This window comes from Cetorhinus maximus, chromosome 4 (genome assembly GCF_964194155.1).
Source record: "Cetorhinus maximus chromosome 4, sCetMax3.hap1.1, whole genome shotgun sequence".
In the NCBI taxonomy this organism is placed as follows: Eukaryota; Metazoa; Chordata; class Chondrichthyes; order Lamniformes; family Cetorhinidae; genus Cetorhinus; species Cetorhinus maximus.
The window spans coordinates 157866858-157881970 of NC_135882.1; the positions used below are offsets into that span (position 1 = coordinate 157866858).

The 15113-nt window shown below is 42.9% G+C and overlaps 1 protein-coding gene across 12 annotated transcripts in view; it reads left to right on the plus strand.

The window, feature by feature from the left end:
- LOC144679979 (receptor-type tyrosine-protein phosphatase mu) overlaps positions 1 to 15113 on the plus strand; it is an 855381-nt gene that overhangs the window by 726537 nt on the left and 113731 nt on the right. For all 12 annotated transcript variants that reach the window (XM_078541013.1, XM_078541014.1, XM_078541019.1 and 9 more), the window contains one exon: positions 14415 to 14502. In XM_078541013.1, the coding sequence (XP_078397139.1) occupies positions 14415 to 14502 (88 nt within the window). The remainder of the gene's footprint in view (positions 1 to 14414; positions 14503 to 15113) is intronic.

Below are 15113 nucleotides of genomic sequence, written 5' to 3' on the forward strand. Positions count from 1 at the left end.
GATATGAGAAACAGGAGCTGGGGCCTGGGCTCAGGTGAGTGAGGATGGGATGGGATGGAATGGGGATAGTGAGGGGGGGGTGGGTGGAGGGAGAGGAATGTTTCTCGTGTCAGAAACACGCCTCTGGTAGGGACTTGACTGAGTTTTGGATTTTCCCGCGAGTGAGCCCTTAATGGATATGGAGACAGGTTCACTATCCAGTTAAAACTGATGGGGCAGGAACTGAGGTGGGTTTCAGACACACTAGACAGCCATCACTGAGGCTGCTGCTTGTCTTAAGGGAGAAAATTTGTGCCAAAGCCTGCCACTGCACCGCACCGCAGCAACCCGAGATGGCACAGGAGAGTCAGAGGTCTGGCACCCATTAGGAAAAGGAGGGAGGCCCTCTTCCCAGAGGGTGACAGGAGGAGACTGCCTTGTCATGCAACAGAGGCAGCTCCCTCTTTCGCATCATTTCCCTCTGCCTGAGGGTATTGCAGGGGACCACCTGACTACGCCACACTCTGAACCCAGTGCCCTCTGAGTCTGTGATGCCCCATCAGTTGTGATTCTGATGTGTTGTTCAGCACCAGTAAAGAGGGCATCTGTCACCTGGGTGATGGGCTGGTCTGCAACTGGCTGTGAGATGCCGCAGACGTCTACAGTGATGAGGGCACTGACCATTCACCTAGAAAGTGACAGTCTCCTTCCTCACTTCTTCTCAGTCGTCTACAGGTGTCTTCCCCCTGTCCATACATCTTATGCTCAGGGTAGAGTCTCCTTTATGCCCCTCATCTTTCTCCTCTGGCCTCCTATTGTCCGGCCCACTACCCTTCCTGTACAAGCTGCTGCTGCTCAGTGCCAATGGCAGGGTGCTGCGCCCATTTCCAGCTGCAGCCTTCCTGGTGCTCATGTGGAGTCCAAACAGCTGTCCTTACAGCTCCAACGCCTCGTGATGCCAGGAGGGCGACGACCCCCCTGAACTGGCAAAGTTCTTAATTCTGGCTTCTCCCCTGACCTGTAATTCAGCTTTAACTACAAAGGGGTAAGCCCTTTAGACTTTAAAAAACTTCCACCTACTTTGTAAAGCTCTTCCCGCTTCCACGACATGTCCTTGCCACCAAGTAGCCGGACTGACACGAGACAGATTGTGAACTCTGGCCGCCTTGCTTGAAAATGAAAAAAACTGACTGGAGACGGGCTCTTAATGAGCCCACAAGGATATAAATTAGGACCTTAATATGAGCAGGCACAGTCCAAGGCCTGCACCCTCCCCCACCCTAATAAAAGGGGAGAGGGCAGAAACGAAGGTGGGATCCTGTGGCTCGATGGACTTTTTTTTCAGTCCTGCATCAGTTTCTGTCCGATCGGGGCCTGAAAAATCTGCCCTTAGGGGTCAAGTTTTTTGTTCATGTTCAAACAGCATATTTTCAGTATTGACAATATTAAACTACATGAAATTCTTCCTCATCTACAGTTTGACATTGGACAGAGAACTTGGTGGCATGTGTCAGTCATATTGGAGCGAGGATGGTGCTGAGGTGTAGCTGGGGATTGTTAGTATACCCAGGCAAGTCGTCCCAATGTTTAGGGACCTTGTCACATGAGGAGCGCCACATAAAGGATTGGAATCATGGGACCTACAAGAAATGATTTTTGCAAGGAAGCAGGAAAAAAATATCATGAGGTGTATTTTAGAGATAGTTAGGATTGGTGTGTCACAGAAGAAAGCCAGTGGAGGTGGATGCTGTGGTCTACAACATTGGAGCTGGTAGACAGAAATGACATGAGTAACATCAACTTGGGCTGGCATGTGGCAAGTAACATTTGTGCCGTATAAATGCCGGGCAATCACCATCTGCAACAAGAGAGAATCTAACCATCTCCCCTTGACATTCAATGGCATTACCATCGCTGAATCCCCCACTATCAGCATCCTGGGGGTTACCGTTGACCAGAAACTGAGCTTGACTAGCCATATAAATACTGTAGCTACAAGAGCAGGTCAGAGGCTAGGAATCCTGCGATGAATAACTCACCTCCTGACTCCCCAAAGCCTGCCCACTATCTACAAGGCACAAGTCAGGAGTGTGATGGAATACTCCCCAATTGCCTGGATGAGTACAGCTCCAACAATTTTCAAGAACCATCCAAGACAAAGCAACCCGCTTGATTGGCACCACATCCACAAACATTCACTCCCTCCACCACTGACGCACAGTAGCAACAGTGTATACCATCTACAAAATGCACTGCAGGAACTCACCAAGGCTCCTTCGACAGCACCTTCCAAACCCATGACCCTTACCATCTAAGAGGACAAGGCAGCAGACACATGGGAACACCTCCACCTGGAAGTTCCCTTCCAAGTCACTCACCATCCTGACTTGGAAATATGTCACCGTTCCTTCACTGTCACTGGGTCAAAATCCTGGAACGCCCTCCCTAACAATACTGTGGATGTACCTACACCTAAGGGATTGCAGTAGTTCAAGAGAGCAGCTCACCAGCACCTTCTCAATGGCTATAGGGATGGGCAATAAATGTTGGCCTAGACAGCAATGCGCACACCCCATGAATGAATAAAAAAATGCACTGCAGCAACTTACCAAGGCTCCTTCAACAGCACCTTCCAAACCCACAACCTCTACCACCTAGAAGGTCAAGGGCAACAGATGCCCAGGGAACACCACCACTTCAAGTTCCCCTCCAAGTCACTCACCATCCTGACTTGGAAATATATCACTGTTCCTTCACTGTCACTAGGTCAAAACCCTGGAACTCACTTCTTCCTAATAGCACTGTGGGTGTACCTATACCACATGGACTGCAGCTGTTCAAGAAGGCAGCTCACCACCACCTTCTCAAGGGAAATTAAGGATGGGCTATAAATGTTGGCCTTGTCAACAATGCCTCCGTCTCATGAACAAATTACAAAAGCACATTGTGATCAAATGGTCATTAGTATTTTTGGCCAGGGCAGTCTCCATGCTTTGGGCATTTGGAACCAGACTGATTCACCAGGCAGTGAGTGGCGAGGGAAATAACTGCCAAGTCCGTTGGTCAATCTAATTGATGGTCCTCGATTAAATTGGTTAACATAATGGAATTTACCAGACAGATCAATTTTGTCTGTGATTTCCCCTTACTCCCTTCAACATGAGTTACCAGTCTGCTAGTACTTTGCCTAGTCCACACATGGGCAAGTTGCTAGAGGGCACAATTGGAACTGTATCCCAGAAATAGTTAGATTTTATACTTGCCCCTCCCTATTAATTTTCCAATAGACCTTGGGCAGATGAAAATTTGCTTGGGAATGAGTTGTCTTCTTCTCACCTCTTCCCTATTTTCAGATGGAGAAGCCTAATGTAGCTTAAAAAGTGTAACTGCAAATTAACTTTAAAGAAGGGAAACATAAGCCATTGCTGTATTTCCTGCCACTTGCCCTGACTAAATCAGGGCCTGCCTGTTAGGGCTCGGTGTCCATCAGTCAGTGAATTGGGTCCTGGAGATTTGAAGGAGGAGAGGCCTATGTAAGTATTCCACCGTGAACACCATGCACCAACTCCACCAGCACCAAGAACATCTCGTAATCATACTTTTTTCCAAGCACTTCAATAGTGCCCTTCTTCTATCAGCTTCGGCAGGTGTACAAAACCTGATAGAGCAGATCTTCTGCCGCCAGTTGCGGCTCCCCAATGGATGCTCATCTCATTTAAATGACCCCAGGCCAGGAATACAATCAGGAGCCTCTCCATGGCAGGAGGCCCTACCCTGCCATGCTCGATTGGAAGATAGTCCAATAAGCTCAGGGGAATGGATAAAAACAGGAGAGGATAAAAAACACCAGAGGGTGCAACTTCATTGAGGGGCCAGCAATCTCCCTACTGAATCTACTGAACTAAACATAACATTTATGCATGCTAGAAGCGAAATACATTCTTACGCAGAAACATGTACTCATCAGACAAAAGGAATATGTTCAAGCCTTGTGCCTTTATAAATTATCCGGGAACTTAGAGAGCCTAGTGTTCCCCATTGCTTTCTCCCTGGCCAATCAGAGTTGACTTGCCAACCAATCAGCACTATTTTCTCCTGTAGTATGCATTGTTGTGATTCTTTGAAATTTGACATTCTTGCATTTGTCCTGATGAGTGCAAGATGAAAATCTTTGACAAGATGCTTCTCCTTTAAGCAATATTCAAGATCTGTACTACCAAGCGATTACTTTTGAAGTATAACTTTTCAGGCAAACATGACAGTGAATTTGCAAACATCATAGTTCGACAGATAAAGCTAGGATGAATGACCAGTGAATCTGTTTTGGTAGTACTAGTTGAGGTATAAATGTTGATGACGACATTGATAGTAAGTGAAACCCTCTCTTTAGGTACTGCAACCATAGAAAAATAAATGAGTCGCATTTGTTAGCACACCAGATTGAATTGCAAATTTTTTTTGTTCTGAAATGGTACAAGATGCAAGAGAAAAGATGAATTCTCATAATTGATGTTATCTAAGTGCCCGGCTTCCTGATTGTGTGTGAGAGACAAGGGGTAGTACCCACAAAGCACAATTATTGCATTATGATGATTTATGTGGGGTTATCCTGAGATAGTGCATGTCTACACTAATGTTATAGCAACAAACAGGTAGACTGCTGTGTTGGAGTTATCGGGCTTCAGATGGTTTGCAGTTCATAGTGAAAGGTTTTTATGTTTTTCTTATGCAAAACCAGGAATAAAGCTGCCTGCACGTCGAAAGCAATTGTGAAATTGTGCAGTTGAACTATTGACCTAAGATCCTTTGTGATTGCAACAAGGCAGAAAATGTTTTGTCTTTTCATAGAACGAAAATGAATAAGCCTTAGTTGGTATCACCTGTGCTGTAAACCTTTCTTTGTGCTTCTTCATTCTGAATGGGCTCTCTATTATCTCTCAGCTTGTAATTGAAAAATTAAATCTCTCACCTACATTTATCAACTTTTTCAAATTATCTGTCAACCAGAAATACTAATCGATTAAGATAATCCTGAGTCATACAGTACAGAAGGAGGCCATTCAATCCATCATACCCATGTTGGCTCTTTGAAAGCGCAGTTAGCCCCATTACCCCATTGCCTGGAATGTGTTTAATAGCAGGTGATTTGATGGGTCAGAGCACCTAAATTAAGGTCAGTCCTTGTCTATACATGCTGTCCATAATGGTCAGTAATTAGCAGTGGAAACTCTGACTTAGCTTTTCCTTTTCCCTCACCCTGAGACACTATCAACATCTGAGGGTTACCATTGACCAGAAGCTTATGGACCAGCCTTTTCGATATAATCTATTCATTTCAAAACAGATTAAAGCTATAAAAAGGTCATACCTAAAACTTAAGTGAGATATTTCCATCCTGTGAGAGAGCAGTAATACTAAAACAGTATTTATTTGATGCTAAATCAAACTCTGAGCTTTCACTGACTGATCAAAGGCAGGGCGGCCCAATTAAGATCAAGTTTTGAAGGCTCCTCTCATGCATAAATCATGCAAAGTTGCAACCACTCAGTCCACTTAGTCTATACTAGTGTTTTTCTCCACAAGCCATCTAGCTTAATCTCAAACTTGTGCTTGGTCTCCCTAATGTTTAATCGTATTTATGAAGTAAGTTGCTGAGCCAATTGAAGTCTGAGGTTCCAACCTTGGCCAGTGTCCTTAGGACGATACTCCAGCATTGTATGCTTGGGAGCAGATGAGAAAAGAACACTTTTAATCTTAGTTAATAGAAGGAAATATAGATTGATATACTGTTATGATATAGAGCACCACAAAAAACCTGACAATGAACGTAATACAATATTCAGCCTACACACACATAACCCACTCAAGTGCTACCCTGAATCAGTCAGTGTCATCCTTGCTTGAGTCAGAAGAGTGTGGGTCATGCCACATGGCAGGACTTATTGACACTTTCCAGTAGAGCAGAGGGACTGCTGCAGTGTTGGGGATTTCTTTCAGATGACATGTTAAACCCTGATCTCATGGCATTATCTAAAGAAGAGCAGAGTTCTCTCAGTGTCGGGAACAACATTAATCCATCAATTAACACCTGCAGAAACAGATGAACAGTTCATTCACCCCATTACAGAATGGCTGCCCACATAAGCAATCAACAAACTACAAAATAATTCAGTGAATGTGAAGCATTTTGGGCCATATCAGAGAGAAAGCTGAGGCCTAACACAGTGTTCTTTCTTTCCATATCATTTAATCTGCATTCAAAATCATTCACCGTGTCTCTTTGTTCAAAAGACGCAACTTTTTTATTTCTAAAGATAATTAAATATTAAAGTTGAATCGAAAGAATAAGAGGTTTGCTAAGAGTATATCCTCCAGCATTGCGCAGAAATCCAGCTGAATCTAACACTATTGAGTAATAACCTGAGATTTGAAATGATTTGTATCTAATAAACATTTCAATGAAGCATATATAAAAGCAAAAAAACTGCGGATGCTGGAAATCCAAAACAAAAACAAAAATACCTGGAAAACTCAGCAGGTCTGGCAGCATCTGTGGAGAGGAGCACAGTTAACGTTTCGAGTCCGCATGACTCTTCAACAGAACTAAGGAAAAATAAAAAAGGGGTGAAAGATAAGCTGGTTTGGGGGGGTGGGGGGGGGGGTGGGACAAGAAGAGCTGGATAGAGGGCCAGTGATAGGTGGAGATAACCAAAAGATGTCACAGACAAGAGAACAAAGAGGTGTTGAAGGTGGTGATATTATCTAAAGGAATGTGCTAATTAAGGGTAGAAAGCAGGATGAGCAAGGTACAGATAGCCCTAGTGGGGGTTACATGCGGACTCGAAACATTAACTGTGTTCCTCTCCACAGATGCTGCCAAACCTGCTGAATTTTTCCAGGTATTTTTGTTTTTGTTTTCAATGAAGCATGTTTTACTGCTATTTCAATCTGAATCTCTCACAGACTGTAATTAACTCTGAAATTTAGCAGTTTTAATCTTGTAAACATTTGACTTCACCGAAGGAAGGAAAACAGAAACAGTTGTTGCTTCAGCAGCTTTATCTTTTTATCCTGTGAGCTTTACTGATAAAATCATAGCCCGAAGCATGATAATTAACTGCCGTGGGGTGAGGGAGAGGTAGGTAAATAGTTTTAATTATTACTGAACTCTCCACACCTCATGTCACAGCCTAGAATACTCCTGAAAACCACGGACTAAGTAGTTTCTAGCATTGTCGAGGTGTTAGAGATTCAGAAATATCTTGACATATGGCTATTTCTCGTAAAATACTATCCTCAGGCTTTATCCCCCATCAGTGTTGAGCTAACTAAAAGAGAGACGGAGAAGTTGGAGCTGGCTTCAGATACCCTAAACCTGAGAGGGACAGAAATTCAACCAGGATTTTATTTCGGAATGGTCCCCAGTAACCCCTGCTTTTGAGCGTACCTGTTGAGTCAGCAAAGGATGGGGTTATGTTGACCCTATGATTCCATAGTTGTTACTGGCCTCAATATGAGATAATGGAAAGTAACAGGCTCCTGTGCATCTGTATCTCATTAGGAGCCTGGAAGTTAGAAACAAAATCCTTTCAAAGTTGCATACTATCTACATGCTGCCCCTTGGCGACATCTTCTGAAGGCATGACATCAGGTTCCACTTGTGGCTGATGACACCCAGCTCTACTTCACTATCTTGACTTGTCCACTGCCTCTGACATTCAAAGCAAAAGAAAGACCTGTGTTCTTATGGCACCTTTCACATTCTCAAGATGTCCCAAAGCGCTTTGCAACCAATGAGATACTTTTGAAGTGTAGTCACTGTTGTAATGTAGCAAACATGACAGGCAATTTGTACACAACAAGATCCCACAAACAGGATGATCTGTTTTTAGTGATGTTGATTGCAGGATGAATATTGGTTAGGGCACCAGGGAGAACTTGCTTGGTCATCTTCAAAAGCATTCCATGGGACATTTTGCATTGAGCTGAAATGGCAGGTGGTGGAGCCTCAGCCTAACGTCTCATCTTAAAGACCACAGCTCAGTACTGCACTGGAGCATCAGCCTAGGCTTTTATGCTCAGGTTTCTAGAGTGGGACCTGAATCCACAGCCTTCTGACTCAGAAGCCAGGGTGCTATCAACTGATCCACTGCTGACAAAGTGCTGGATGAGATGAAATTTCCTCCAATTGAATATTGAAAAGAATGAAACCATTTTCTTTAGCCTCCAACACAAACTCTTCTTCAGCTTCCATTCCAATCCACTCCAATGGAGGCAAGTTTGAAGGTGGAGGGTGTGGGGCCGTGTGATCAGGCAAGAGGATGCAGGGTGGAGATCCCGTTGCCATCCCACCTCCCTCCAATTACCTGGACGCCAACTGAGGCCTTTAAGTGGCCACTTAAGGGCCTTATTCCACCCCCCTGGTACTCAGCCAGTGACAAACAGGAGACTCGTCATCCAGGAATACCACGCATCAAACCTGTATCGTTCTGTGTCCAATTGAGGAGCCCAGCATTGCAAAGGCAGGCCCTGCAGGTAGCCAGCCCCAATTCCTGCTGTCAACCTTCCCACACACCACCGTCACTAGTGCCCCTCTTCCTTGGGACGTCCATCCCATCCCACTTACTTGACTCTGGAGGAAGCATCAGTAATCCTCTGAGTAGGCCCCAGTGCAATACCAGCAATGGCCACCGCTCTCGATGGCACTGCCAGTACTGGAAAGCTGCCAGCCTCTGATTAGGATCTCTCCAGGCAGGATCTCCATCCCGCACTGGAGGGTTCCTCGATTTAGTGCCCCTGGCGGAGTTGGGAGTGCTGGTAGCAGGCCCCCCCCACCCCCCCTTTGCCAATTAAGCACTTTATTCTGTCGGGGTTCCCGGAGATTGGGTCAGCGGAGGTGCCACCAGTTTCCATTGCAGAGATTGGGCACCCTGCCACTCGTATTAAATTTACCCCATAATTTCTCCACAGTAATGATCGTCTACACCCACCTGTATAACATTAACCCCCCCTGCCATTGCCTCAGCCCATCTTCTTCTGAAATCCTTATCCATGTCTTTATTACTTACAGGATCAACTATTCCAATGCTCTCCTGACTGATCACCCATTTCCACCCTCTGTAACGTTGAGCCTTACAAAACTCTGCTGTCCTACTTCACATCCAGTCCAGTTCACCCACCACCCCTATGCTCACTTGATCTACATTGGCTCCTGGTCCACCAACATCTCAATTTTAAACTTCTCATCCTCATTGCAAAACCCTCTATGAATTCACTCTTCCCAACTTTGTAACCTCTCCAGTCATATATCCCTCTATGAACTTAGGATCTACTTTGGATTTCAAAGGTTTTCGGCTCAATTAAAAGTCTTCCATGTGGAACTTTGTCAGAAGTTATCTTACAGTATGAATAAATTGCATAATAGAGTTCCACTATCCTGCATTATAGAATTATAGAATGGTTACAGCACAGAAGGAGGCCATTCCTTCTGTCATGTCCAACCACAGAATGAAATCAAAACGATGATGATGAAGTTAAACTAGTGGATGTCAATGTTGACATTTTCCATTTAGGCACATGCTGTCAGCATCAGGAACTCTGAGATCAGATATAATATAGCCACATGCAGTGGAAATATGTAATTGAATCCAGACCTCAGAAAAATACTTTATACTGCATCAGTGTGACTTCCCAACAGTAGCCATTCTGGCCTTCTCTATGTGGGACTGCCGAATTGTGGCCAAGGCAATGGCATTGGAATTCTGCAAAGTGGAAGACAAAGTGGGAGGAGGAAAGGTGAAGGGAGAGTGTTACAACTTCCCAATCCAGAAAAATAACCTTTTCATGAGTCTTTCTTTCAATGCCGTGAGGAGGAAGATTACAGCTTCGCAAAGTTATAGTTTAAGAGGAATAGGAGATGGAGGTTCAGAGGACTAGGTGTTGATATAGAAAGTCAATCTACAGAGAAGTTGATTAGGTGAAGGGTGAGTGGGTGGGGGGTGGGGTAAAATCTTATATAAAATCTTAAAGATAAAGTGAACCAGGACTATTATTTAAAAGTGCATCAGGCAGTTTGGACCAGAAAACATGTCTTTAACTGAGTGCATGCTTTCACTTGATAGAACAACTATTACAATTTGTTTGTAGCTAAAAAGCTCTGCTTTATGAGTCTGTTACCTGTAGTGTCATAACTCTGCTTCATACTGTGAAACACATTGGGTCAGGGGTCAGGGAAGCAGACTCTAACCTTGTTATAAATGGTGCAAAAGGGATGATGCAGTTCAGGGAGAGTTAATAACATCTTCAGAAATAAACGTTTGTAGTTTTGCTGTAGTTTAAGATGGCAAAATATATTCCCCTGGTTCACTACATGGGAGACTCTGAATTATTCGTGAAAAATGTAAGATATTCAAGGATCTCCGACTAGGACTTTGACAGTTAAATACTGAGGGACGGAAGATAAAAGCTGAGTCTGATATAATTGGTTCTGATTTGTTTAGTATTAAATCAATGTAATTAGAATTAATTACCAGAATTTGCTACACAGGCTCTTTTGGGGCGAAAATGAATATTCACTTTGTGAAAAGCACAGACTTAAGCCTTGGCGTAGCCTGAGGGCTTTTTGTTCATCATGTAGTTTGTTGAAAGGCTATCATATGGAGCCATCACAACACCTTTTGTTATGAATAAAGTGGAAACTTTGATCATGTTCAGCCAAAGGCAAGTTCCAATTCTGCAGCTCCATCTATAGACCAAAGCAACAAGGCATGGATACATTTCATTTTTAATTCTTTTTTTTGCCGTAACTATAAAACAGGCTTTTTGCACTGCAGAATAATTGGGGTCAGGTTTCTTCTGGTTACATCAAGCACAATCAGACAGAATCGGCCAAATGAGCGCAAAAGATTGGGGAATTTTAAAGGTAATTGCATTCTCCCCAAAACCACAGCAACGTGGTTAACTCCTAACAGCCCTCTGAAATGGCCTAGCAAGTCACTCATTTCAAGGGCAATTTGAGGTGGGCAACAAACACTGGCCTTGCCAGCAACGCCCACACTCCATGAAAGAATAAAGAAAAAAAATTGCACGTGTGCTTTCTTTGATCTTTTAACCTGGTTCAAGATTCAATCCTCCTGGATAAGGTCCCGCACAGGGACCAGGCCATGCCCCCAGTTTCGAGATTCTGCCAAGTTTGCTGGCTCAAGGAAAGCTGTTCAGATGAAGCTCATTTTCTTAGGCAGGCAGGCACAAGTACACGTGTTTCTGAAAGGTTTTTCCATCTCAAAAGTATTTAAATTCACTAAGAAAGCGACCTTTCAGTCAGGCGCTATTAAACTATTAAATGGTTCAGTATCGTTTTTAAGGTCATTTTCAGTCATTTTAAACCAGGGTACGCACCGATGGAGGACTAGGCATTCTTATTAAAAATATTTATTTTTGGCGATAAACCCATTTTAAGATCTATTAATAAAACTGCACCAGCTAACCACTCTTAAGTACATTGAGGAATACATTTCAATAGGAAAAAGAAAACAAAACACTCACTCGGATTGTGTTGGTTCATGAACCATTTTACATTTGTGCTTTTTCAGTGACTTTTAGTGGAAATGCGAAGCCTAACATAACGAATGTAATTTCAAGCACACTTTGGTTGCTATTTCCTGATTCTGCCAAAGTGAAAACTCTACCTACTTATGTTTGTAAGCATCGTTATTTAAGTTAGAAATGTATTAAAAAATCCAAACCATGTCAAAGACTAATGCTAGTAATTCTCTCGCGGGGGAATCGAGAACTCAGGGACATCATTTCAAAATAAAGGTTCTTCCATTTAAGACGGAGATGAGGAGGAACTTCTTCTCTCAGACGGTTGTTAGTGTTTGGAATTCTCTTCACCAGCAAGCAACAGAGGCTGGGTCAGTGAATATATTCAGAGCTGAGTTAGGCGGGTTTTTGGTTGACAAGGGAATCGAGGGTTTTGGGGATAGACACGATAGTGGAGTTAAAGCCACATCAGATCAACCATGATCTTATTGAATAGTGAAGCAGGTTTGAGGGACTGAACGACCTATGCCTGCTCCTATTTCTTATGTCCTCACAAAGATCGGTGTTGTAAAATCCCAACTAATTGCAGCTGGCTCTGTAGCACATACTTCTTTTCTGCTATTTCACTATCTTCAATATATCTTTTCTTTTTTTATGCTCTTTCCTAACCATGCCCCTTGTATTGCGTGAGCTCAGTAAGGAAGTACAAGGAATAAACATGGACAGGGTGAGATTGGCTGGAACGCAATGTCCAGGTATATACCATGGACAGTTGGCCAATTGGGATTAGAAGCATTCAGCTGCAAATTTTACCCACGAAGCATAATTTTTTGAATAGTTTTTAAATGATATTTCCCCAATTTTCTTCCTTTGCCTCCTTTCCTGTCGACTTTAACTCCAGGTACCTTCCAATGCCTTTTCCAAGGCACCATTATTCATGTCTGAGTTTGACAGCGAGTAACAGTGTGATCTTTGGCCATGGTGTGGCATCATTATTGAGCCTGATCCTCATTTGATCTTCACATAGTATTTTCACCAGTGGTCATTTGATAGCTATCAGGAGTGGAAAATCTGTCTGACTTAACCTAGCCCAAGTACACTGGATCTAACTGCAATTGCTGAGAGGGCGCTACATTGTCTGAGATGCTGTCTTTCGGATGAGATGTTAGACCAACATTAAACCTGCCCACTCAGGCGGACATAAACATCCCATGGCACTATTTTGAAGAAGGGCAGTGTCCTGGCCAATATTTATCACTCAGCCAACATCCTTTAAAACAGATTATCTGGTCATTGCTGCCATGGACAAATAAATTGCCATGTTTCCTACATTTCAACAATGACTACACCTCAAAAGTACTTTATTCATTTCAGAGTGCTTTGGGACTTCCTGAGACAGATCTTTCTTCATACAGAAAATGCACCAACTGCAATGCGGCTCAGTCTGTTAGGCCTGAAATGGGAAGGCTGATTAATGGTTCCAATGAAGGGTCAAAGCAGAAATATTATCTGACCTTTCCCTTGAAAATACAAAAAGGGGAACTTTCAATTTTGGATGATAACCAAGGAATGAAATCACCTAACCATTGTACAACTCATATGAGTGTTTGCAGGCTCTGTAAATGTAAGGTAATCATCCCTCCAGGTTGCCACACGGGATGAACCAAGTCGAAAGTCGCCCTGAATGTTTAAAACGTTTTCTGTCTTCCTGCTGGTTTCCAGGTTTTGTAATTCTTTTCCCTTTTATCCTAATCAACTGCACTGTGTAGTTACCACTCCCACCTTAACATGATTTCTTTTTAGGCTGTGCATCAAGCAAAAGAGAAACAAACTGACAACAAAAGATGTTGAAATAGCATGCTTCATGCAGAAATACTACACATTCCAGAGGAGAAATAAAACCATTTCATGCTTGAACAGCCTGTCAGCTTATGAAAGGCTCCCTCAGGAAAAAACACGTCGCTATAAACCTCAGTCACAAATATTTGACTCCGATGATGCATTATATAGAGTAAATTTAAGATGTTGTTTGCATTGGTTTAGGTGACTGTAAAGTGAGTACTTCAGCAGTTGTTTTCAAACTACAATTCAGTAAGCTTTCAAAGTGCTACACTGAATTCATTCTGCTCAGATTACCAGTGGATTGGTATTGCCCAATGGGGAACTGAGCTCTTTAGGCTAGGAACATCCCCACGGTTTACTCCTTGTTTTAGCTGAATTAGCTTGGGTGGCAGAACTGCTGCCATTGGGTTGAAGAACCAATTAAGAGTCATGTTATATATAAAGGGTGTAAAAGGAGGCAGTAACTTACAATGGGCATTAGCGAATGATACAGCACTCCTGACTCCCCTTCCCATTGGCAGCTATTTCAATATTGCTCATTTTACAGCATCATCCAAAAAATTAAAATTTCTACGAATCTGTACTAGTGACTGGGAACATCACTGACTTACTACATGTATGAGAAGCTACAGGCATATTCCCCAGGGACTTTCCTTCCATTAAAGCGGATGGGCAGAAAATCAGGAGCAATGCGGGAACTCTCTTCACCTGTAGCACAGCTTTGTAAAATCAGATTTATCGAACTTTTACATTAGATTTAATGAATGCGTGTCCATAACATAACAGATTTAATTGCCATCGCGGTGAACACTGAAGTCACTAAGATGAGCAATTTCAGGAGAGAGGAGCGAGTTAACAGATTTAGTCCTGACATGAAGTCAATTTTATTTTTGTAATTCCTTCGTATACACAATGCTGCTCAAGCACTAGTGGAGCACAGTACTGTTATTGTAATCTGTCTGTTTACTTCTATCTCCCGTCCCAATTATAATCAACCATCCTTTGTGACTATTGTTGTTAATTGTAACATACGCTTCATTTTTTTTGTCCAGAGTTTTTATGAAGGACAGTCTGCCCCATGGGATTCTGCCAAGAAAGATGAAAACAGGATGAAGAATAGATACGGGAATATCATTGCTTGTGAGTACTTCTCCACTTGAAAGATGGTGCCAACTCGAGTTCAAGGTTGTATTATTTTACAAAATCAGTAGCTTTGCTAACTGATCTTAGTTCATAATGTTCCTCACTTAACACTTATATAATAGTTCTTCTCTTCTCTTTTGTTTCACTATTTACTATAGATGCCTAGGGGCCATTCGCACCCTCTGTCTGTTATCTTTGGTAGATCTTTAGCTCCATTTGCCTCTGACCCACATTCATTTCCATCAACTGGGACTGAATGCAGCTTCTTCTTTGCAGGGGGCACGTTATTATGAGGCAGGGTTATCTGAGCTTCGATTACAGCAAGTGAACTAAAGGATACTGTTAAAAGAGATCAGTCATTGGTTCTATAACATCTTGCTCCTCTTCCTTGTGGAGCATTGGCTAGCTTTGATTGACAACTAACCACTGTCCATCCACGGCCATCACCGATTCTGCAGCATTTTGATGAATTCCACAGAATGACCCACCTGCAATGAACTTGTGTGGATTGTGGGCCTTAAACACTTAGTTCATCACACAGATGGTACTGAATGAAATGTGCATTTATCACTTCAGTTCCCAGTCTAGCTAACTCAGTGACAAGGTTA